At 38.9% G+C, this 26,883-nt stretch overlaps 1 protein-coding gene and 1 pseudogene across 1 annotated transcript; both read left to right on the forward strand.

Annotated features, from left to right (window-relative positions):
* Positions 1-5,549: 5,549 nt before the first annotated feature.
* On the forward strand, positions 5,550-8,410 carry LOC141845614 (regulatory protein viviparous-1-like; the record flags this gene model as incomplete). The annotated part of the gene is made up of 6 exons (XM_074733675.1): positions 5,550-5,769; positions 6,759-6,922; positions 7,092-7,192; positions 7,672-7,732; positions 7,811-7,959; positions 8,153-8,410. Coding segments are annotated over 5 exons (624 nt in total), but the record flags the coding sequence as incomplete, so codon positions are not given.
* A 4,256-nt stretch (positions 8,411-12,666) lies between these two features.
* LOC141845378 (protein BIG GRAIN 1-like) lies at positions 12,667-13,523 on the forward strand (annotated as a pseudogene).
* The last annotated feature ends 13,360 nt before the right edge of the window (positions 13,524-26,883 follow it).

Genomic DNA, 26,883 nt, shown 5'->3' on the forward strand with positions numbered 1-26,883 from the left:
AATCAACACCTTGGTATTATGATATTTCAGGTTGTAATCAGTTAATGTGTGCATCATCCAAAGTAGTTGTGCGACACATTCACCCATAGCTATATACTTTGCTTCAGTTGTAGATAGTGCAATACATTGTTGCTTTCTACTACACCAGCTGACTAGACATGGACCCAAGAACTAGCATCCTCAACTTGTATTTTTTCTATCCAATTTGCAACTAGCATAGTCTGAGTCAGAGTATCCTACTAGGTCAAAGTTACTACTCCTAAGGTACCACATTCCTACATTTAGTGTTCCCTTAACATACCTTAGTATCTTTTTTACTGCTGTTAAATGGGATTCCTTAGTATTTGATTGATACCTATCACACATACCTACTATAAATAAAATATCAGGTTGGCTTGCAGTTAGATATAGTAGACTACCTATTATACTCCTATAATATTTTAAGTTTACTTGTTTTCCTTTTGGATCACTATCAATGATGGTGTTGGTTGCTATAGGTATTTTTATTTCTTTTAAAATTTTCATTTCAAATTTTGTAATTAGTTCTTTTGTGTATTTAGTTTGATAAATATAGTTATCATCTTTGGTTTGTTTTATTTGTAACCTTAAGAAAAAGTGTAGTTCACCTACCCAACTCATTTTAAATTCATTTTTCATTAACTCAACAAATTCTTTTAAAAATTTAGTATTGATTGACCCAAAAATAATGTCATCTACATAAATTTGAGCTATGAAGAAGTTTTTTTCTACTGTCTTAACAAATAGAGAAGGGTCAATTTGTCCTTGGTGAAAGCCTTTAGATACTAGATATGTTGATGATCTTTCATACCATGCCCTAGGTACTTGTTTTAAGTCATAAAAGGCTTTCTTGAGTTTGAAGACATAAACTGGATGGTCTTTATCATCAAACCTAGGTGGTTGACCTACATAAACTTCTTCTTTAATGAACCTGTTGAGAAAAGCAGACTTTACATCCATCTGGTAGAGCTTGAATCCTTTATGAGCCATGTATGCTAACAACATTCTAATGGATTCAAGTCTAGCTACGGGTGCATAGGTTTCACCGTAGTCTAGCCCTTCTACTTGACTAAACCATTTAGCTACTAACTTAACTTTGCTTCTTACTACCTTCCCTTTTTCATCTGTTTTGTTTCTAAATACCCATTTAGTTTCTATGATGGATTTATTGTCTGGCCTGGGAACTAATTTCCATACTTCATTTCTTTCAAATTGTGCTAGTTCATCATGCATGCTATTATCCAGTCAGGGTCTGATAGGGCCTCTTCTATAATTTTTGGTCCAATGTTGGATATTAGTGCTATTTGACTTAAGTTTCTATAGGTTGACCAAGTTCGGACCCTTAGGGTAGGATCACCCAAAATTTGATTAGGTGGGTGATTGACTCTTAGTCTTGGTGCATTTGTAATATCAGGTTTGGTTAGATTCGGGTCAGCCCTATCATTTGGTTCGGTTTCATTTGTGTTAGTAGTTTGCATAAGTTTGTCAAAAATAAGGTCCTACTAGTTTGAGTATCCTAGGAATATACCTTGGGTGGTTTTGGATGATCATTTAGTGGTACCCGCACCAACAGAGTAACGTGGCTTTAATTAGTAAATAAAGAATAATTCAAATAACACTTTATTATAGGTACAAATAATTTTTAGTCCTCAGTGCTGGAGGGCTTCATAACCTTTTAGATGTCCTTCTTGGAGAACTTATTCATTCATCTGGTGAACATCTTCCTTACCAAATTCACCAGTTGTTCTTCTTCATCAGTCTGAATCTGACTCACTTTCAGACTCTTAAGGCTTGTTCTTTGTTTTTCCTTCTTTTGATGAACCTGCAAACAAAGCAGTTGGCGTTAGTCTGTTCGTGTAATTCCAATTCACAGAATAATTCATCTAAGTTAATTTTAGATAGGTTCCTAGAAATTTTATAAGCATCTATAATAGATGCTCATAGAGAATTTTTAGGAAATACATTTAGGGCATACCTTATAATGTCTCTATTTTCCTGTTTGTGCCCGATTAGGTGGAGTTCGTTTAGTATCTCCTTGATCTGAGCCTGGAGTTGGCTAGCTGACTCGCCTTCCTGCATTTTAATATTGAAGAGCCTATTTAATAATAAATCATGCTTAGTTACCTTAGTGTCGCTTGTGCCTTCGTGCAGCTCGATCAATTTGTCCTATAGTTCCTTAGCAAAGTCGGTTGGGTTGATTCGGTTCAACTCCTCTTTTGTTAAGACACATTACAGTGCATTTTGTACCTTGAATTCAATCTGTGCCTTTTTCTTCATATCGGTATTCCATTTGTCTGGTTTTAGCAGCGCATTATTTCCTTCATCCATAGGAGTTGTATATCCAGTCTAAACCGAGAACCACTGGTCCATATCGGTCTTCAAGTACACTTCCATTCTCCGCTTCCAGTAGGGGAAATCTTCCCTGTTGAAGAGTGAAGGGCGTACAGTGCTAAAGCCTTCTCCTTGGGCCATTTAGTCTAGCATATAGAAAAATAAACAGACAAAGTATCGCAAGGCTAGGTCTTGGATTAGAAGTGTGGGAGAAATAAGTTAGAAGTAGTAAGAAGCGACTTGAATGGTGTTGCACCAATTTCGAGTAAAATTTGATCGGAAAAAAATTCAAGCAACAGTATAAATCGGACTCAAATTGTACAATGAGAAACTCAAAACTGATAAAAACTAGATTTAGAAACCCCTAGCTCTTACAGTGGTTGCACCAATTCAAAGCTATTAGGCTCTGATACCACTTGTTGGATTGAGTGCACATGAAAGGGGGTGAATCACATGACTTTTAGAAATTGTAAGTACGCCAAAAATTGTGCACAACGGAAAAACAAAATACAAAAAATCACAACACAAGCCAACACGAAGGTTTTACTTCATTCGAAGCATTCGGCGACTCCTACTCGAAGGCCCAGGTCCCTTGGACCTTTCCTGTGGGCAATCCACTAAATCTCTCTAGCAGAAGAAAACAGCTGGTAGAGTAGGCGAATATAATGAATTGAAAGTGTAACAACCCCACACTTTCAAATTTTAAATAAGCAAAAAAATAAAAAATACAAAAAAATAAAAAATACTTCGTTACCCAACATGTAGAAATTTCTGGACGAGCTCGAATGTTGGGGATGATCTTTTGGCAGGAGCTGGACGTGGTCGTGTCGAAGCTCGGGTCGCTACAGAAGGAGGATGTTGGTAGAAGCTTGAAGAACAGAAGTGTTCGAATAGAGCTATGATTAATCCAATGAATTTGATTGAAGACCGAAACTTGACTCAAGCACTGTTGCCTTTAGTAGAACTTTTGATTGAGCAAATTAATTATGCATTGTTCAAATTCTAAGCACTGTTGTTGTATGAATAGAGCACTTGTTCGAATAAGCACACTTATCCAATTCATGCATTGATCGAAGTTTTATATAAGCATTATTGAGTTTATCTAGATCCACAAATGTTAGCCACACTTCTTATCCTAAAAATGCAAACTTGATCCACGCCTTGTTCGTGATCTTATCCACCACGAAAGGCGTTGATCTCATCTCAAGATGCAGGAAATTTACTCATCTTACTGAACTTTATCCGAAGCTGCACCGAAGCTACAGTTTAACATATGAGGAATTAAATGGATATTTCCTTAATGAGTGAACAAAGAATAATTCAAATAAATCTTTATTATAGGTAGGAATAATTTTATCGTCGAGGAGTAATGTGGCTTTAATTAGTAAACAAAGAATAATTCAAATAACACTTTATTATAGGTAGAAATAATTTTATCCTCCTTAAAACTTTATTATAGATAGAAATAATTTTATCCTCCAATAAAATTTTAAATTAGCAAAATGAAAAAGAATGAAGAGTAATTTTGCAGAGTTCACCTGCAAAATTAAGTTAGTCCATATACCAAATAAATCGTACAAAACAGAGTTAGTATAATAAAATGGACTAAAATACAAAATATTCAAAGTTAATTCGATCCTATCAATCCAGACTAGGATCTAACCAGACCTCAACTTAGATCACCCAAATGGGTCTAAGTTGGACCGTGCCTAAAGTTTCAAAATGGAACTCATTCTCACTAGTTCGCTCCTCCAGTGACTTACCTTAATTACCTTAGCATAGTTTTACTAGACTTCTCTCACCCACCAGGTCTTTTGCCAAGGCTCAACCACCCTGGTCTTCCTGCCAAATCTGCACCAACTTGGTCTTCAGCCAGTTGTCAGGCCCCGCGGACCCAACTAGACTTCCTGCCAGGACTCAACCATCCTGAACTTCAGCCCGGTGTCTGATTTTAAGTCTTTCAACCATGCACACTTAGTAAGAAGGTTAAACTCATAACAAACCTAACTTTAACCTATTTTTCATTCATCACAACTTGAGTTTGACCGTTAGTGCAATCTGCACCAACAAAATATCAGTGTATTGTTTCCTTGCATTCTTTATTTTCCATTGCACTCTGATCGCAAGAATTCAAACTCTTTTTACGAAATTAAAAAATGCTTCAATAGCGCTATTCACCCCCCCCCCCCCCCTCTAGCGCTCTCAACGATCCTACACTCAAGGCTGAGATAAGGTTGGCACGTGATGCCAAGCAAGTGCTGAATTTAGGCCTTAGACCTTAAGGACGATTACTAATAGGACTTAGGGGGTGTAGATTTATCAATTACTCGCATTTCGAATTTTATCTAATCTTTCTTGATGATTCTACTCCTTCCTGTTTTACAGCCATGTGATGTTCCAACAGTAACCACATGCTGGTTGATGAGTGTAGGTCATATATGATTTTTTAGCATTGTTTAACGCTCATCTATTTGTAATTCATTGCATATGATCTACTTTATTGCACCTTATTCATTTATTATTAATTATTTCTACTCTTTTGCTCGGAGATCTGCTCTTTGTATATTTTGCTTGATAGGATGTGATTTAGAGTCAAAACGATGCATTATTGATGGTGGAGCAAATAGTGGAGAAAAGAGACTCGCACTCGCTGTGCTCGTCATCACGGGCGAGTCTTTCATGCAGCGCACACGAAGAAATGGAGGAGAAGGAGCAACAAAGCAGAACACGGCCGTGCCTACCAGGCACGGCCGTGCCTCACATACCCACAGCCTAGACACGGCCGTGTCCCTCCAACAAAATGAAGATAGCAAGGGGCCGTGCCTATCAAGCACGGCCTACTTCCACCGTAGGACCACACCAGGGTCGTACCTATGAGGCACGGCCATGTCTCATTTCACTACTAAAAAATCATAATTTTGCGGCAGTTATTTAGCGGCGGTTTTAAAAACCGCCGCTATTTTCTATTTTCCCGGCGGTTTCAATTAACCGCCGCAAAAATAAATTTTTAGCGGCGGTTTATATTTATTTTACGGCGGTTTAGTGATTTACGACGATTTAAAATTTAATTCGCGGCGGTTTGAAAGTTAATCGCCGCTATATATTATATTTTCCGGCGGTTTTTTTGTAACCGCCGGTATATTTCTCCGTGGATTCTGTATTTTCCCGAACCGAACCGAACTCCCTTGCCCTAACCCTACGTACGCCGCGATTTCTTCCGAACCCCTCTTCACGCAGCCGCCCTCTTCACGCAGCCGCCGCAGTATCTCTTTCACTCCGACGCCCTCTCACTCCGACAGCCGCCGGACACCGACACCGCCCTCTCACTCCGACGGCCGCCGGACACCGACACAGTCGTCTTCCTCGCGCACTCCGAACGGAGCCCTAGCCCACGATCGTCCTCTTTCTCGCGCACGAGAGGTATGCGTTCTCCCACTTTTCCCTTTTGTTTTAGCAATAAGGCTCTTCCCATCATTCTATGCGCACGAGAGGCTGTACTGGGCTGTAGCCCAGCCCTGTTTCCCGACGCGACGGCGACAAGCTCAAGCCGAAGGCGGTGGACGAAACGGCCGGAGAGAAGAGCGGAGACATTGATGGTCGATTGCAGCGGCTTCTCCTCCTCCTCCTCCTCGTCGCGATCTCTCTACATACGATCGCTGGCCCGTTTACTCTTTCCCGATCCCTAATCCGAGTGATACTCACTGTTGCAGCGGCTTCTCCTATTCCCTTCATTCGATCTCGGACTCAGTAATTTCTTCTCCTATCCATAATCCAAATTATTCTCTTCTCTTCTGCAATCTCCGATGATCTATTCAAGTCTTTATTGGCAATCGTCGTTTATTTTGGATCAGCATTTTTGTTTTCCTTTTTCTGTTAGGTTTTGAGGTTAAAACATCAAGGTGGAGTTTGAGGCATTGGGGCTGCAAAGACTTCCTCGTGTTCTTGTCTTGAAATATCTATGAAATGGAGCATTTTTTTTCTAGTGAATGTTTTTTTACAATGAATCCGTCCCTGTATGCCTTATATTGTATAAGATGAATCAGAGAAATCTTATGATAGTTATAAGTTACTGCCTGAATCAGAGAAATCTTATGATATTGTATAAGGCTCTTCCTTCTTTACCACCTGATCCTAAAATAAGTTACTGCTTTTCTTCATTTCATCCAAAAATGTGTAACATATGTTGTATAGTGAGCAGAATAGCTATTTATCTGGCTTATTCATGGTTTTGTATTTCGGGGAGCTTTATGAAGTTTGACTCTGTTGTAGTCTTGTGTAAGCATTTGCACACTTGAAGTACACCATGCACTCTGTTGTAGTCTTATATGAAGATATTTTGAATTATCTTTTTATTGATACTTCATTATCTCGTAAGCTAATCTTTCATGGTTTAAACTGATACTTCTCAGCTGATCTTGGTGGCTGGACTCGCATAGTGGTTGAGAAACCTTTTGGAAAGGACCTTAATTCTGCAGAAGATTTAAGTGCTCTGTGCAAAGAATTGCAAGTTGCTCTGTGCAAAGAATTGACAAAAAGTGATGTTGGAAACACCGGGAGAATTGTACTGCCGAAGGTGTGAACCATTTCCCCTCCTTTTTTCCATTCTTGCTTAGTGTTTATTTAAGTAATAATCTTAAAAAGTGCTTGAGGTGCATTAAGCAATTATGATGTGTAACACACATGATTGAATACTGCCATTCCTTCCCAAAGAATTGTCAGTTTGATATATCTTTTACTTGTAGAGGGAGGCTGAGGCTTGTCTTCCTCCTCTATCTGAAAGAGATGGTATAGTGTTGCACATGGAAGATATGGCACTTCAATGCTCATGGAAATTTAAGTACAGGTATATCTTTAGTTCATTTACAGAAAAAATTATTCTTCATTTCAAAATAACATTTCATTGAGCAAAGTTAAACTTCATTTCTCAAAGCAAATTGTTCTCTTGAGCTTTTTAGTTAAGGCTACCTTGTACAATCCAATGATGAGCCAAGTTATACTGATATACTGATATGGCCAAGTTATGGCGGATAAACTTCATATAGCTAACTCCAACTAGTGGGGATTTATTAGTTTCTTCTTGTTGTTCTATATATAATCGTGAATCACAGTGCTTGTTCTATGTTTTATGTTCATCTAGACAAAGAAGAAAAGGTTAACTTGCATTATTCCAGAGAACTTATTGAATCCTATCTTTGGTTGAAGTTGATACATGGAATCACAAAAAATTCGCTAGTTAGGAATGTATTATAGAACTTTTGTTTATTCTGTATCTAGTTCATTAATTTTTGTATATGCACTTACAAACTTGCTAATGATGTTCAGATATCTACAGAAAGGTGTTTCATCTGAGCAAGAGGATGTTCTATCAAGGTTCTTGCAATTGGTAAATTAATCATATATCTTCTTCCTATCTGAGATTTTGTGAATTTGGGGAATAAGTTTTTGTAATTTCACTTTGCAGATTAAATATGTCAGTGGTTCATATGATAGTGCAGATGGCTTTCAAACATTTTCTTTATCCTTTATGCAGGAATACTGAAAATAGAAGTGCTTGGTTAAATTTTGAGAACTTGTGGATTTTTAGGTGAATTTCCCATGTAGCTTTTCGAGGTAAATTAAAATCTGCATGTGCCTTATAAATTGCTGACATTCATGTTTCTTTGTATTTGGTTTTTAATATCATTATTGTACAAACATGTATTTTGCAGTTGATTTTTACCTTGTTATTGTTGAGCAGAGGTACTCTTTGCGGTTGGAATTGGCTCTTTTTTCTTTTTAATTTACATTCATTCATGTTTAACAGGTTTGGAATATCGATACTGGTGCAGTGCCACGGTGGCATTCCTCGTTGGTTCACCATTATTTTTCCAGGATTACTGGAGCTGACGCAATCCAAAGGCTTACGTGTACTTCCCCATGACGTCCCGTTTATTCTCTATTTTTCTAGGATTTGGTATCTGAGAAAGCTAGAGAGATTTCTCAGTTTTTTTTGTAACCAATTAAACTTTCAGTGTGTAATGACTAATATTTGACAAATTTGATATCCGTGTGTAATGACTAATATTTGTTCACTAATTTTGCAAGAAATTAATGTAAATAAAATTTTTAATTTATTATAATTTTTGGTTTAATTTTTCTATTTATTTGTAAAAACTATCGCAGGTTAAAAATTATGTAATTGCACACTAAAAGCTAAAACTGTCGGGAAATCATTTTGCGGCAGTTTTAGCAAACCGCCGGGAAACCATTTTGCGGCAGTTTTAGCAAACCGCCGGGAAACTATTTCGCGGCGGTTTGTGAAAACCGCCGGGAAATTATTTCAAACCGCCGCAAAAAACAACCGCCGGAAAATTATTTCAAACCGCCGCAAAAAACAACCGCCGGGAAATATTTCGAACCGCCGCAAAAACAACCGCCGGGAAATCATGTTTAGTGGCGGTTATTCCAGCGGTTCTCTAAAACCGCCGCTAAATGGTTTAACGACACCGGTATCAGCGGCGGTTTGGTAAACCGTCGGGAAATGATTTTGCGGCGGTTCCAAACCGCTGCTAAACGATTTTTAAACCGCCGGGAAATCCAATTTTTCTGGTAGTGCCTATAACTGGGTTTATTAGATAAAAACCCCATTGAAGCAGAGCCTTGCAAATCAGGAAAAATTTGAGCAGATTTGGGAGAGTATATAAGTGAAAAACAAACCCAATCTTGGGTTATCTTGGTTCATTCTCCAAAACTCTAGGTCTTGGCTAGGGGGAAGGCGCTTCCCCACTCTTGGAAAGGCCCTAAACACTTCATCTCCACCGATCCATCCTACACCGGAGCGAGAAGATCTTCAACGGATGTCTACGCTTCAAAGATAAGTCTTCCCCTCTTTTGTGGATGACTATTTTCATGTATTCTTCTTGTAATCTTCTTGTAATGGAGTAGATCCTTGAGTTTAGGATGTAGGATGAACATCTATGTGATGATGGTGATGTATGAACTTGTTTATGTCATTTTTCCTATTCAATGAAGTGTTTACATTTGTTTCATGTATTGTGTGTCTTGAATGTGTTTGATGAAATGTTTGTGTGAGCGCATATGTATGATTATGAGGGATAGATTATTGTGTAGAGAGATCCTAGGATCATATACCGGGGTGCCTTGTGATAGAAGGTTAACCTTAAATTAGACTTTCCAAAATAATCCATACATGGTGATAAACCTCCATAAGGGATAGCTAATGGCTATTGATGACTAGGAATGGATTCCTTAATTAGGTGCTCGGTGACAGAGAGTAATACACTTGAAGTATGTCGGGGTGCCCGAGTGACAGCGGGAGAGTCATAACCAGGTTATCTGGTGTCATCCTGAACTAGTAATCGTAGCGTTAAAGTATCATGGTTAATTCCAACAAAGCCTAACGAGGTCAAGTTGGTATTTTGGTTAGAATCCCTATAATGTGGTAAACATTGAGAGTAAGGGAACAAACATGAATTAGGGATATCACCTAACATAGATGTGAAACCGAAGTCCTAGACTTATCCATCTCATCCATAAACCCCAAGTCAATCTGTCTCTTTCTCTACCATACACAACCAACATCCTCAACCAATCGTTTCCTTAAGAGCCTAGATAACTATCTCAGTGACATCACTATAGCTAATATACAGTCCCTGTGGTTCGATATCTTTTTATTACTTGACGACAACCGTATACTTGCGGTCTACATCACTGGTCCAAAGACTCCACCGTATCAATATTGTATATAATATTAAAAATTATTTATATGATATTTATAAAAAAAATATAACATAAAATATGGAATACAAACTAATATTCTGAAATAAGATAATAACTATCTCAGTGTAGCTAATATAGTAATTTAAAACTTACAAATCATTGGTCCACTAACAATATTGTATATAATATTAAAAATTATTTATATGATATTTATAAAAAAATATAACATAAAATATGGAATACAAACTAATATTCTGAAATATAAAATACTTACAAAAGCATAACTTATGAAAATTATTTTACGACTTCTTTTGATTTTAATGTGTAGTAGATAGCAAAATAGATTTCGATATTCTAAAGTGGTGGGCACAAAAACTTTAAACCTTTCCTGTCCTGTCCATGATCGCCAAAAAAATTTAACTTGTCCAATATCAATAGTTATTGTAGAATAGATATTCAATACTAGCGATAACATATTGAATGACCGAGATCGACTTTGTCCCCCGACTGATTGAAAGCCCAAGTATTACTCGACAATTAGACTAGAGCCAAAATAAAATCCAAGGAATGTAATTTTCAGATGATGAAGTTGAAGAATTTGATATCGAAGGAACAAATACTAAAGGAACGAGAAACAGAAGTGAGTAATAAGGTCACTTTTTAAGATAAAAGGGTAAAAAGATTAAAAAAACTATGTGAGTTTTGATTCACCTATATCATGAGACGATACGTAGGCAAATTAAATTAATAAAGTCCTTATTTATTTATTTATTTATTATGAATTTATAATTTTAATTTTTTAATATAATAATATTAATCCGTGACGAATCATGGCGAATGGTGAATTGAATTGTGAATCGATGATTTCAAATCGTGAATAATAATCGTTAGGACAGTTAAAATTAAGGATTGACTTGTTAGAAATCGTCGATTTCAAATCATCCAATCATTTAAATCGTGACCGGGTCTATTTGGAAGGGCTTTACCATCCTAATCTCGATCTCAGGATTTTTGTGTCAAACGTCGATGTTCCTTTGTCAGCAGGGCCGGCTTTAGGCATAGGCCACTAAAGCCTATGCCTAGGGCCCAATTTTATTGGGACCGAATTTTTTAATATATCAATTATTATATTTGAGAGAGTAAAAATATTATTAAAACATCTTTATTGGATTTTGTAGAGATTTAGTATGGTTATTGGCTTTCGTAAAAATTTTGGCATGATTTCAATATATTTAATATTTTTCAATTCTCAAAACTCTAATTTATTAGTTTCTTTATATTCCTCTTCTTCCTTCCTTATTAACCTAATAACTTATTTTGCCCAACTTCAAACAGCTTACTCGTTTGATAGCTTGTTTGATCTCCTCAAGATATTTCTGAGGTCTTCACAAGGGGTGCAAGGAGAAGAATGATCAGAATTAAGATCCTTTGTTACAGATTTTTTGGTGATCTTAAGACCTAAATGTATCACCTTCTCCCTTACTCATTTTCCTATCAAATCTTCTTTTTTATGCTTCTGTTAATTTCTTATTTTCTTATCAATGATTTTTGTTGTAAACTTGTAATCTTGACCGTTCATATTAGAAAAATTAAAAATTTTAAACTTGTTATGTCACCTATAATTTATCTTCATATTTCATCTTTATTTTGAATATTTCATCTTTATTCTCAAAATTTTAGATTTTTTTATTCTGAATATTTCATCTTTATTACTAAATTACTCTAATATTTTAATTACGGTAAAATTTCATCAATATAATAATTCTAGTTTCAAATTTCATAGGTCATTTGTTGAACTTTGAAATATTATCAGATTAAAATTATAAGACATAAATTAGGTTTTATTATTATTTAATTTTAAAATATTTTTATTTTCCATAAAATAGTAGGGACTTCTATTTTTATTATTATTATTTGAATATAAATATGTCGACTAAAAAATATGATTCTGGATACAAAAAATTTTTAAAAAAATTATTATTAAAATTTAAATATAAAAATTTAATTAATAATTTTATATCTCAAAAAATTAGAAATTTTAATTTTATATAAAAAAAGTTATTTTTAAAATTAATATTTTAATTTATTTTTAAAAAAAAATTAAATATATTATTGTCGATCTCAAATCTAGAATAAAAAAATGATGAGAGAATTTTTTTTAAAATAATAATAATAATTTTTAAAAAATTTACCTAGGATCTGCAAAAAAAAAAAAAAAAAAAAAAAAAAACTTGAGCCGTCCTGTCAGCCTATTATCAGTCACAACACAAATGGTCCCGATCGAAACATCAACTTTTCTACTAATCGACCAGAAAAGCGAATCCTACTTGTCTAGAATCGACCAGAAAAGGTACTTGTCTAGAAGAAGGTACAAACTTAGGCGAGGAGTTGATTTGGGTAGCGTCGAGAAGTCATCTGTTACCTTTGGGACCGGCACGGGACTCGATAGCCACGTCTGCAATCGCACATTCACACTAAGGCGTCGGTCGTCTCGAGACGACTTCACCGCCCGCCCTAATAAAAGGAAGCTCGTCACCTCCACCACGCCTTACCTCTTCCTAGTACAATTATATTTATTTGCTATTGGTGGATTTTGAAATGGAAAGATGGGCGAAGGAGCAGTCACCTGCCGGTCACCGGAGCCCGTCCTTCTCCGCAACGCTGCTCGCAGCCATCGAACGGTCCATCGATGTGTCCGACGGAGGCGGCGATCCCGACTCCTCCACCGCTCCGGCCTACCGATCCACTGCGGAGCTGAAGCGCGATCCGGCGAGCTTACCCGGTAGCCTAAGACCTAGCATCTCTGCCTCTCGCTCCTTTGGTAGATCCGACTTCGGCGGTCGGTCGTTCTCCTCATCGTCCTACGATCAGCTGGATTTGAAGGCGATAAGACCAATCCGAACAGCGGCCTCCCTTCCGCCTACTCCGCGGGCTACCTCGACGACGGCGTCCCACAGGCAGGAGGCGAAGAAATTGATCTCGACCCAGAGTAAAGTTCCGAACTCGGGGCGACGGAAGGAGCCATCATCGCCAGGGGCACGCCTTGCCGGCTTCCTAAACTTCCTCTTCGCCGATTCCTCCCCAGGGAAGCCGAGGAAGTAAAATCCTCGAATGCCTCCGGCGACGGCGAAGCGTCGACCTGCTCCACAGCGTCGTCGTCGTCTCTCTCCCGGAGATGCCGGGTGAAGACGTCGTCGTCGACGGGGGGACAGCCGGCATCAGGTGGCATCACGTTGGACGGACGGCGGAGAGGGTGCGAGGGCGATAAAGCCGCAACGGCGACGTCGGTGGAGGAGGCGAAGGGGAAGGGGAAAATGAGAGAGGCGGTGCGGAAGAAGGTGGACGAGCTGTTGAGGAGGGAAGGAAAGGACGAGGAGGCGACGAGCGACTCGAGCTCTGATCTGTTTGAACTGGAGGATCTGACGGTTACCAACGACAACAAGTGTACCAGATGAATCAACTCGTCACTAAGCGCGCCATTTCTTCTCCTGTAATCAATTAATTATTTTTACAAATTGCAAAAGCAATCATCTTTTTTCCTTCGAGGAAAAAAAAAACCAAACTGTTTGTTTATTATGTATTAAATTGAGCCTGTATTGTTCTATACTTACCATGGAATAAAACATGCTATGAAATGAAATAGATTGATTATTTTTATTCTTATGTTTTAATTATTAAAAATATTAGAAAAAATAATGTTAGGAATAATAATGCCCTATTTCATTTGAATATAATATAGTTCGATTTATTGAATTCATCATAATTTTATTGACTACACAAACTTTGTAGGAGAAAATTAAGTTTATGGCGTTCATGTGTGAATTGTGACACAGAAGTGTAGAAATAAATGTCAATATTTTCAAGAGTCAAGAGAGCATGTGCACCGAACAGATTTGAAGACTTTGTGTAGTAACTGACACACTCTCTCTCAAAATTGTATTCTCTCTTCTATCCAACTAATGTGTCAGAAAATCATGTGCTCCATTTGTATCAAAAGTTGGCCAAGCTAACTTCAAAATGAAACAACACAACTCGATCAATATTCAACCTACAATATATAATGGAAATTATATAATCTGTGCGTGGAAATTAAATAGGAAAAGGAATGCAATGATCGGCAGCTTCCAGTTTGACATTATCAGAGTAGATATGATTTCTTTGTCATCTTCTTTAGTCATTATCTACCAACCTCCTGCCATGCCCGACCGGACACAGCAACCACTAATTATTATCCACTAGAGGTCATCTTCTCCGAAGTCTTCTGGCCAACGCCGGATGTTCTTGAGTGTCTATCTAAGTGCAACTGACGATAGCGACCCCGAATCCACTAAATCAAAACACCATCCAACTCTATCATCTATTGGGTGGAATAACCTTCTCTGGCACTGTAGGAAAGCGATCAGGGAACTACGCATATAATAAAATGGTGAATAGAAAGTTTTAAAATTAATATTTCAAGAGGAAAATCCCGTCCGATTCTAGTTTTGTCCAGATCAATTCTAGTTCATGAGCAATTCATGCTGGCTCTATTCCCATGTTGAATCTAATGAAGGTAGCCCATTTCATGGGCTCCAATTTCAGCCCGGTATGGAGCTCATTATTCGCCCCAAAGGAGGTTATTTCCTCGCATCTCCTTGCATTTCAAAGTTGAAGGATTGAAATCCCTTGCGCCATTTAATTTTGCCTCTCTGTCTCTATATTTAAGAGCTCATTCCAACACCCTAATTTACTTAAAACTCAAGGCGGCCTAGGGGCAACTTACGGAGCCCATCCCGTGGACACCTCACGGTCCGGTACTTGTCAACATCAAAATAAAGTACTTTCTTTCATATTACCATATCTTACTTCTTATATCATGCAATTCTACTATTTATATATGCTTTAACAAAATCATGCATATGCTTTAACAAAAATCATGTTTATGGAAAAATATGGAAAACAACGGAACTACTCATACTGCAGGTGAGAGATGTACTTACCTTATTTACTCAAAAAGGTTATTAGCGCTAGAGTTTGTGAAATCGAAGATATTATCCGAAGTGCTCTTAGTGCTTTCTCCTCGTGACCTAGCAAAAACCATAACTATAACTTAATCGTAATGACAAAATTATCCTGGTCTTATCACTCAACCGGGTAAAGAGTTAATCCTATCTCAATCTAACTAATCATTTTCAATTTATGTAATTAAACTGATAAAGCCTCAATATTAACTTGATTAACCCTAATTAACTAACTACTATTCATTATCTAACTTAACCATATACTTGCTATTTAAACCAATTAATCAATAAATTCATAAAAACTACTTATTACTAATTAATTACTGATCAACCCATTAATTACTAATTAATATATACTTAAACAGATTAATCCTCTAATTAAACTAAGTGAGTTATCAACTATCCATTATAAAATCAAACCTTACTTGATAAGCTAATCAATTGATTATCTAATAATCTTAATTAATTAAACTTATCCAATTAACTCAATTAATCATCTGATTAACTATCAATTAATTAACTAATTACTTAAACTAATTAATTTACTAGCTGGCTAGTTGCTTCGTTCGCGCGGAGGGGGAAAGCGAAGTTTGGGACGAAGGCAGTGGCTGAACGCAGGCAACGGCGGAGCGGCTCATGGCTGTTCGTCTTCTCCACAAGAACAGGCAGAAGCGGGCGTGGAACAGAGGCGGCGATCGGAGGTCACGGTTCGGCGACGTTTGGCATCTTCTCCACAACAGGCAGTGGCTTGGGGTTCTTCTCGTGGTGGCTCGGCGTTAGGCAGAGGGGAAACCGCAAGGTCGACGACGGAAGAAGGAGGGAGAAGGCGGCGGCTGCCCTGCTTCTCCACGCGGCGGCGGCGAAGGCGTCTTCATGCGGTGAACACGAGCAGAGGGAAAAGAAGAGGCGGCTGGTGGCTAGGGTTGGGTCGCGGCCTCCTCTTATAGGCTCCTCCTCGGTCTGTTCCGAGTTTTCCGCTGGCGTAATCGGGCGGCAGGCGGCGGACGTGGCTCGCTTGGGCGCGAGTCGCGCGGAGAGGAGAGGCGACCGAGAGAAAAGAAAAAAATTCTTTTATAAAGAGGAGTGCACAGTACTCCTAACTTCGGGTTTAAGAAATCCTGATTAAACCGGGTCTAATTTCCCAAATCGAACCAGATTAAATTTTGGTTCGCTTGGTTCGGCCATCAAACAACTTCCAAATTGACCCAAACAAATTTCGTTGGATTCGTCTTGCAAAGACGAATCTTTTCACCTATTTTATTTTACCAAACTCCCTTCTATCATTTAACCAAAAGACCTTTATTGAAAATTAAAATCTAATTAAAAATCTTAAAAATAGAGAAAATAATGCAGGTGTTACAGATGTTCAGAGGATTCAAAGGATAGGTATGTGAGTGTAGGGGATTGCACTAAGCCCTAGGGGACTGAGCAGTCACGGCTGGAGTTGAAGCGTTTACTAGAACGTATGAAGAAAGAGGTAACTAGACTACTACTGGCAGGTATCATTTATCCTATCTCTAACAGTAAATGAGTTAGTCCTATTCATGTAGTTTTGTTAGGATCGGTTGAATAGCTAGAGGGGGGGTGAATAGCGTTTCTTCGATTCTTCTTGGTTCTTTCTCTGCAAGAGTGTTAGCGGAAGCACAAATGAAAGGAGAAAACAAGAGATCAACGCTAACCCGGTTTGTTTTACTTGGTATCCACCTCCGCAGAGGTGACTAATCCAAGGATCCACACGCACGCACACACCCGATGCACTATGAATCTTCTCCTTCTCGAAAACCTCGAAGGCGGAGAAACCTTTACAACTCTTTCGATCTCCTCAAGAATGATATGAAATAGTGTTTGAGAGGAGAGGAAGAAAGCAAATAATAGAGAACAAAAACGTTCTCAAAAGAAGCACAAAACAATGAAAGAATAGCAAAATTGATAAGTTGATTCTCGTGCAGGCTTCTTTTATAATCTCTGCAACATCAGTCGACTGCTGGCAGGGCCAGTCGACTGATGCCTTCAATCGGCAACAAAATCTTGCATTAAAGTGCATTAAATGCTTGCCAATTTTCTGCAACGTTCAAATCAGCAGTCGACTGTTCCAAGACCAGTCGACTGGCAACAGTCGACTCACCATAACACCAGTTGACTGCCCAGTCGACTCCTGTCTTCCTCTGGCTCGACTGATTTTTCTGTGTGCGTCTGATTTATGAGCAGTCGACTGCTGGCAGGGCCAGTCGACTGGTGAAGCTGAAAAATCACATTTCAGCTTCTCTTGACCTAGACCTCGGCCTTCAAACACCTCCCATAGCCTCGTGCCTTCCCTGGATGCTCCATCATCCTTGCACTAGCTTGAGATGCTTCCTTCAGCTTCGTCATGTCAAGTCTTTGTCAAGTCCTTGCCAAGACTATCCACTTGGACTTTTCCTTGCCAAGACTTCTCTTTTCTTGCCAAGACTACCGACTTGGACTTTTGCTTGCCAAGACTACCCACTTGGACTTTTGCTTGCCAAGACTACCCACTTGGACTTTTGCTTGCCAAGACTTCCCACTTGGACTTCTCTTTGCCAAGACTACCCACTTGGACTTTTCTTTGCCAAGACTACCCACTTGGACTTTTGCTTGCCAAGACATATTCGACTTGGACTTCTCTTTGCCAAAACTGCGGAAACAACCAATGTACCTTTTCAAATACTACAATGAAACTAAACTCCAAGAATACGATTTCAAAACAACCATACAGAATACCATAAGCGAACTAAAACCAATTTTGTCGCCAGGGGGACTACGCTTGGACTTTCTCCAGATAGACATCAACCTGAAAGAAAAACATATAATCCAACGGGGTGAGTTCAAAGAACTCATGGTTATAGTGGACATGTATAGTAAACTATCCCTAGCAGTAATAGTCATGCATGTATAATCTACTGAAGGTAATAAGAATGCATAACTGAAAAACAAAAGAAGTGTACATACTAGTACCCGATAACCATGTAAAGTAGTCCATAACAGATATATAAGCCTCCTGTAAGTGCATGTCAAACATGTGCAATAACCAAATACAGTAAACATAACCAAAGGCAAGTGTAATCATGCAATATGCAACATATAGATATGACATGTCCTGGTCACCCTGATGCCCGTCTGATCCATCACCCATATGTGAGGTCGCGTGGGAACTATGCCCGTCTGATCCATCACACTCAAATGGTGAGGTCGCGTGGGAACTGTATCATACCCGTCTGATCCATCACCCATATGTGAGGTCGCGTGGGAACTATGCCCGTCTGATCCATCACACTCAAATGGTGAGGTCGCGTGGATATGGTGGTGACCTCTGTGCACTCTGACGTCACTGCTACTGCGTGACCGAGTGGACAGAATGCTGGCCAACATGTAATAATGCAGAGATGCTACGTAACCATAGTATATGCAATAGAAATAAGATGGCATATATCCAATGAACAGTAAATCTATCAAGATGCTAATATGCCAAATGAATAGTAGATAACAGCATGGTACCAATAACAAGAGGTGATAAATGCTCAACCTAGACATATGTAAGCAAACAAAATTACTGCCAGTAATAGTAATCTATACATATCACAACAAAATACCCGCCTTCCGATTGTAGTCCGTATCAACAAGGAGAACCTCCGTCCAGAAATCCGGTAGTAAGTAAAAGTCCTTAAACTGGAAAACCCTAGATCCAGAACCAACTCAGTTCTTCCACCGCTGTCAACACCACCAAACTCCTCAACAGCCGATATCTCGTTTTGAAGCCCTAGGACTTACCACCGATGAAGGAAGGCGACGACTCGCTGGCTGTGAATGGCGATGCAATGGCTGAGGGTTGAGGCTAGGGCAGAGAACCGCCGAAGGAAGAGGAGAAGTCGCGATGAGGGGGAAAGTTATTGGATTCCTAATGGGTTAACGGGTTTTAACCCGAACCATTTTTACCCTTTTGTTTTTTTTGTATTTTACGTATTTTACATTCTCCCCCACTAATAAAAATTTGGTCCCCAAATTTCACATTTATTTTCAGCAAATACTAAAATGGATATGAAGTATACATGCTGAATGTAACTACATCCATACCTCAAGTGAAGTGGTGGGGGTATCGAGCTCGAATCGTATCCTCGAGCTCCCAGGTAGCCTCCTCGTCAGAATGATGCTGTCATCCGACTTTAACGAGTCGGATGGTCTTCCTCCGCACTTGACGCTCCTTATGACTAAAGATCCGCACTGGAATCTCCTCATAAAATGCATCCGACTGAAGGGGAATGGGTACTTCCTTCAGAACATAAGTGGAATGAGGCACATATTTCCGTAGCATGGAAATGTGAAATACGTTATGAACACTAGCAAGTGTCGGTGGTAATACTAGACGATATGCCACCTCGCTGATCTGCTCCAATATCTCTTCCTTAATCGAATCAAACCACATCCTATCCATCGACAAATCCAACAAATCTGTTCAATCGGATCCAACCATCCAATTAACCTTACAAGTTAACCTTAACCCAATCAACTTAACACAACTAACCTTCACAGATTAAAATGACAACCGATTAATCTAATAGAATCACAAGCCACAATCCTAATAAAATCAACTTCACAACAGATCAACCTTCCATTGATTCAAACAACCATGAACAACCCCATGTAATGAAGATCCCCGCTCATAATGAGGTATCAAATGACACCTTGATAATCAAATCGTAAATTCACAATAGTATTAGTCAGGAGTTGCATAGTGAATTGGCACCAAACAGGATTTATCTTCGGCATGTCTGAACAAACTGCAAAGTTCACATTCCCTTTCTTCCAATCACAATCCTTTTGTTTGTCTAATTCACTCCAGTGACATGCTACTTCAAGCAACTACCAAGGTTCATGCTAGGATGGGTGACCCATTCATGTGCATACAGGAATACCTTTTACTGATGAAGTAAACAATCAAATGTGAAATTTTGTTTAAAGACTAAAAATTACTGCTTTCAACCATAACTATAGTGTAGGGTGGCAATTTCCTTCCTCAATTGCTACATTATATCAACTTCACCCTTTGTCTCACTTCTCTATGAGCAATTACAAGAGAAATCTGTGATACAACGTTGATTTGACAATGAATTAAAGGGCTATAATCCATATATGTGAATGCCCAGTCAATCATAAGAAATAGATGAGTTTGAGCAGCTATTATATTCTGAAGGCTCATTAGTTTAATAATTTCCTATGCTGTCCTATCTGAACCATGGGAATTGTGAAGTACTTCAAAGATCCATTCTTATGATCATTTGTACTCAACAATGGTAGGACAGGAGGAGGACAAATGACATGCCAATCACATTACTACAACACAAGTTTAATCTTCAAACTTCTATCAGCAGACTACAGTTACAAACCTCAATTACATTGTAGAGTATCTCACCTCTAAAGAAACACGTGAGATACCAAAGATACTCAGACAAAGCAGCCTTGTACATGAAGCAAGTCCAACCCGACATCATGCAATGGATCGCATGATGGCCAAATAAGATACTTCCTGATGAAGTGCGGCTCCAAAAACATTCACACAATAGTACATAGTGATATTATGATCTGTTGCACTCCAAGTTATAAATTTGTTAGTTATAGGTTCTGAAGACAAATTAGACAAGGTTACTTTTCTTCGAGTTCACCTGGTCTTTCTATGCCCTTTCACTGCCCTGTTAGTGATTTTTACAGCAGAGGACAGAAGATGGTATAAACCATGACAACCACATGAAGAACTATGACAACCACATGAAGAACCTCAAGATTTATTGCCAGTTCCCTGTCATGTCCTACAAGCTAGCCAAAAAAATTGGTTCATTCAGGATAATTCATATAGTTCATCTACGGAACAGACTAAGATAAATTAGCTATGACCTGAAAGTTTTAAGCTTTCCTTAACAATTGGCTCCAGCTATGCTATACAAGCATATATGTGTGAAGAATCAGATAGATCAAAAAGGCCTGAATTACTAAAAAAACAAGCCATTCCCTTCTCCATTGTGCCAATAGGCAGAGTTCCAAATGACATAGGAATGTAATCTCCATTGTAGATAGCAGGGAAGCCTTGCAAGAGATTCAACATAATTGATATAGGATCAGACACATTGATCAATTACAATTTAGATCCTATAGCAAGGATTACCTAATATTTGATTAATATTGTGTATGCTTTGTCAGAAGGAATCAAGAAGTAGGCATCCAGTTTTACACAATAATAAAGGGGTGTGAGGTCTAGACTCTAGACTCCCCTCTAAGGAATTCAATTTTTTTTTTTTTTATAAGGCCTACAGTTCGTTCTAATGAATTAAAGCTCTTCTCCTTTAACCTTTTCTTCTCACCTCATTTGATGACTTGCTTACATAGCTTACCTAGTTTGAACCTTGTTTTCGCTACCAACACACTCAATTCTTGTTTCACCTGTGATCCAGCGTCCCTGGAATTGGTCTCAAAATCAAAGCACCTGAAAGTTATTCCTACTAGAATATGTAAGCTGTAGTAATCATGTATTTGCCATGATCAACACACTTTACCCTTAGATTCTGGTATATTGCCAAAGAATTCTCCTAAGGCATGTCAACAATCGATGCAAACTGTCATTGTCTTTACCTGCTCATCCAAATCAATATTTTCAGCATTCAGCATTCAAACCACTGACTACCACATATTCTCCATGATAAGAATTTTCCGTACAAACTAGTGCCAAAGCAGCTTATGCATGGATCAACCATGAATTTGCAAAATCGATAAGCATCAACCTATCTGTACCGTTTGTAAAGCCTCATGTGACGAACAACCTCAAGCGATTCATTATTTTGTGAGTGAATAAATTAAGGGTTATTTGTTGATAATTCTCAACCACAGATCATTCCACCTTCCAATTTTCCAATGTGTATCAAAACATTTTCCATCAAGTATTGTGCTTATAAAGCCAAAGATGGAAAAGCACGATCCATGATCTTTGTCCATGCAAGATCTAATTGTATTTTATCTGTTACAACCATAAACATGCAGTTTAATCACATAGTACAAAGGACACATATCATGAACATGTTAACTAAAGGAGGTAGTAATGTTTGAAAAGTAGTACACGGCTCTTTTTCCCATAACAGAAGAATCAGAATGTTACAAATAGAGGATAATATAGGAATTTAAAATAGCCAACCCAAGAGCTCTAGAAATTACAAGAGAAGCTCCTAAAGATCCGACCCTTATTAACATAGGAAACTTCATCAATAATGATAAATTGACAAAATCACACTCCATCTATTTATAAAATCATATGCCGATAATTGCATTATATGCATAGTAATTAACTCCAAAATTTCACCTCATGCTTCATCCCTTAAAGTCATTTGTGCTCAAGATTTGAATATTAATTCGGTCAAAGTTGTACTTATTTTCTGTAGATCAGTTCAATAATAACTCATCTTTACACATGTATCTGAACACAACATATTTGTTGAACCTTTATGTTAACCAACACTTTTTAGCTAGAGAGTTTGTAATTTGATCAATAATGCTTCTTGATGCTCTGGATTAATTTCACTAACTTCTTCTTCAGTAAAATTTAATCATAGCAACACTTCGATTCAATATATATAATGCTAAACACGAACCTATTTTCTTGCATAGTACTTTTTCCTCATATTATCGTCAACAATCTGCAAGCATCTTCTAATTATTATTCTCCAAACAAACTTCTTGAACCTCGCTCTCCTTGGTCATTGTCCCTTATTGGTCCTTTGTCCCTCATTAGTCCTCAAACATCAGTTTGATGTTGGAAGGCCACCCAACTTAATATGCATAACTCCCTACACATTGATCGACATATGACATGATTATGATCTTTAGAATCTATTTAATCCTTATGAGAGAACTTCCTAAAATCTTTAGTCCTTTATTGACATGTTGAAAAGATCCAATAATTACACAATGTAATCTTCCCTCGTAGTTAATAAATCTGAATTAGATCAAAACGTGCGACCTTGAATTAAAGTCTCTTGCCAAAAGAGAATGATACAGAAGCATCTAGCAACAGGTATCATCCAATCCTAATCCAACACCACTACAAGAGTCATATCTGTTAAATTTTTTTAACAAAGGTACAAAATTGATAAATTCAACATTTTACCTATTGCTGTCTGGAGATGCCCTTGTCGCCGCTAGTCCCGAAACATGATTTTGTCGCAATAACGACTCCAACACAAAAATCCGAAACACCGAAAGACTCGAAAACTTGGCTCTGATACCAAATAAATTGTCACGCCCCAGGAGATGGCTGACCGAAAATTTCGGCAGCATCTCCCCTATAACAATTGCAATTCCCTATATATATATATGACAAAAAGGCCTACAAGGCCACAATCCATAAACATAGATGTCAAAAATGCATATCAAACACTATATAATGTCCACAACTCGCAACTATAACAAAAACACTAAAGTCAAACATGTATAAATAGACACCTACTATATATAACCCGAACCGACACAAAATACCGAAAACATAGTGAAAAACCAAATGGTCGAGGTCATCTTGACAGGGGACTAGCTGGGCGGCTCTCCATGACTGACATCAACCTGAAAAGAATGAAATCAACGGGGTGAGTTCAAAGAACCCAGCGGATATCCAATAGACATGTATAGTAAACTATCCCTAGCAGTAATAATCATGTAAGTACAGCCTCCTGAAGGGATAGTAAGAAAATGCAAAACTGAAAGAACGGAAGAGCTGTACATACCAGAATCTCCTACCAAAATGCATCAGGTCTCCTGTATGTGCATGTCAAACAAATGCAACAACCAAAATGCAGCAAGCATAAATGCAATCCATGCAGTATGCACATGATGCAATGACATGGTCACCCCTGACGCCAGTCAGCCACCGTCACCACGATGGTGAGGTCGAGTGGGTAGGGCTGTGACAACTGTGCACTCTGCCATCACTGCTCCTGAGTGACCGAGTGGACAGGATGCTGTCGGAGTACACCTATCCTCCTGCCCCAAGTCATATGGGGGAGCAAAGCTCTCATCTCCTCGTGTCACGATGCGAAGGAGGGATCCCTGTATGCTACAACGCTGCGGAACCACTACCCCTGAGCGACCGAGCGGAGCATGACAGAGCAACTGCACACACCCTCCTGATGTACCACTAACCCATGAGTGGCAGTGAGTGCAGATCATGTAACTGACGACGGGCTCAACTACAAAGGAGCCGACGATCGCCAGCATGCAATCATGCAAGGATGATGCATGACACTAATGCATATAAGGTATATCTAGTGGATAGATAATGCCCAATAAAGAACGGTATATCACTACTCTAATGAACCTATATACTCATGGCAAGTATCCGGATGCAAAAGAACTAAACAGGTATCAGGTAAAAATGGTATATAACATGTCTAAGCAAGTAGTGATAAACCAGGGCATATATAAAAGCACGACAAGAATTACTACTAGCTATAGCTAAACTATACATGCCAAATAACTTATCTAAAAAGATAAGATAAGATACCCGCCTTTCGAAACTGGTTCGTGTCCGAAAAGAACCTCCGTCCAAGAATTCCGGTTTAATGTCCTGTAATTAGAATAAATAGATTTTTAATTACAATGATATAAATATTCCTATCCAATAAAACCATAGCAAATTCTTAATATTTGTTTAACCCCATTCGAATTAACCCAACCAAGAGTTAAACTTATCCAACCATGATTTGCTCACCACTAGAATCCAATTGCGTCCAAACAACACCTATCCAATTTACTAATTAGCTATATTAATCAATTAACACAACTAATCTCAACCCATGTTTAATCAATCGGGTCCACATTTCAAATCACACCTAACCAACTAACTCCACATTCGAAACAACCACCAATCAAACAGAAACCTAAACACTGATCAAGAACAGATCGATCCAAGGAACCAAGAACACTCCTCAACAGATCCATCTCATTCTGATAGACAGAAATCCAAATTCTGATCAATCAGTAACCAGCAAGAATCAGCAAAAACCCAACCGTACATCCCAATGGATTCCTTAACTTCGTTGCTAATCAGGAGCTAATCAAATGAATCAAGCAAATTCATAACAAAGTTTACCTAACGGATCAGAAGCCCTAGAAAGCTCTGCCCATATCCATCCCGCTGTGATCAAGAATCGCCACGCTCCGCCGATCGATCTGCCTCCTTCAAACCGTAGAGAGTTAACAGCTCTGAGATTAGACTCAAGCCACAACAAATCGAACGAAATCACCATGATTCAGCCCCTTACCAGACAAGATCGATCCGAGCCCTAATCCACCGGCAATTTTCCAGGACCTCGCAGCCAAAATCGAAGCCGCGCACCGCAAAGGAAGGAGGGCGACAGAGGGTTGCGGCGGCGACCGAACCCAGGACGATCAAGGGCGATCGTGGACAGGGCGAGCAGCGACTGAAGGCAGTGGCGGAGCGCCGCCGAGCAACGTCTCAAAGTGACGACACCAGTTTCTTCTCCGTGCGGTTGGGCAAGCATCCGCGGCTAGGGCACAGAAAGGAGAGGTCGCAACAGTGGTTAGGAGATGGGTCGCGGTAGGGGAAAATGAAGTAGAGAAGGACGCACGCGCCGTGCATTTTCCGTCGGAAGAAGTAAAGGGCGCGGCAGGTGGGGGAAGAAGAAGAGGCGTCGGTCGGAAGGAGAAGAGTCGGGCGGAAGAGGAGAAGTCGTGATTAGGGGGAGGGTTATTGGATTCCTAATGGGTTAACGGGTTTTAAACCCGTTAACCATTAACTTTTATTATTATTATTATTATTATTATTTTACCGTATTTTACAGGCAGTCGACTGGCCCTGCCAGCAGTCGACTGGAGTTGATCCAGAGCACACACAGACAAGCACAGAAAAATCAGTCGAGTTGACAGTGGACAGTCGATTGGCCATGGAGCAGTCGACTGATATACTGCCATTGGGGTGACAACTGGCGAATTAAATGCATATTTAATTCCCGTTGAAGCCCATCAGTCGACTGGCCCTAGGAGCAGTCGACTGGTGCACTGAATTTCATAAAAAGAGCGATCAACGTCACAAAGAAGAAGAACAACATTCTGACATCTTCTTTACTGCTCTCTGAGATTGTAAAAGCTCTTCTCTTCCTCTCATACTTCATTAAAGATCTTGTATGAGGAAGACATCGTGTTGTGAAAGTTTCTCCGCCTTCGAAGTGTGATTCGAGAAGGAGATTTTTCTCATAGTGGAATCGTCGGCTGTGTGTGTGGATCCTTGGATTAGTCACCTTGTAGAGGTGGATACCAAGTAAATCGAACGGGTTAGCGTTGTGATCTTTTCTTCCTTGTTTCTTTGCTTCCGATAATATTTTTGCTGGAGAAAAGTTGAAAAACGCTATTCACCCCCTCAGAGAACGCACCGATCCTAACAAACTCCTAATCACACACCCCCACACTTAAATTTTTTGTCTGTCCTAGGCAAAATCTCATCTCAGCAATCAAGGTTCCCAAATCCAAGAAAAAGTAATGAATGAGATGGTAGGAAAAAGAGATGGCATACCAGAGATGGATACAACAACAACAACAACAACCAAGCCTTATCCCACTAAGTGGGGTCGGCTATATGGATCCTTTTACGCCATTGAGCTCTATCTCCTATTATATCATCATTTATATTTAAATAAATTTTATCTTGTTTTATTGTTGCTAACCAAGTCTTTTTTGGTCTACCTCGCCCTCGTTTGATATGCGTATTTGTCATAGTTTCACACCGCCTAACTGGAGCATTTATCGGTCGTCT

Source organism: Curcuma longa, chromosome 14 (genome assembly GCF_044706935.1).
Source record: "Curcuma longa cultivar G26 ecotype Majalengka, Jawa Barat chromosome 14, ITB_CL_G26_1.1, whole genome shotgun sequence".
Classification (NCBI taxonomy): Eukaryota; Viridiplantae; Streptophyta; class Magnoliopsida; order Zingiberales; family Zingiberaceae; genus Curcuma; species Curcuma longa.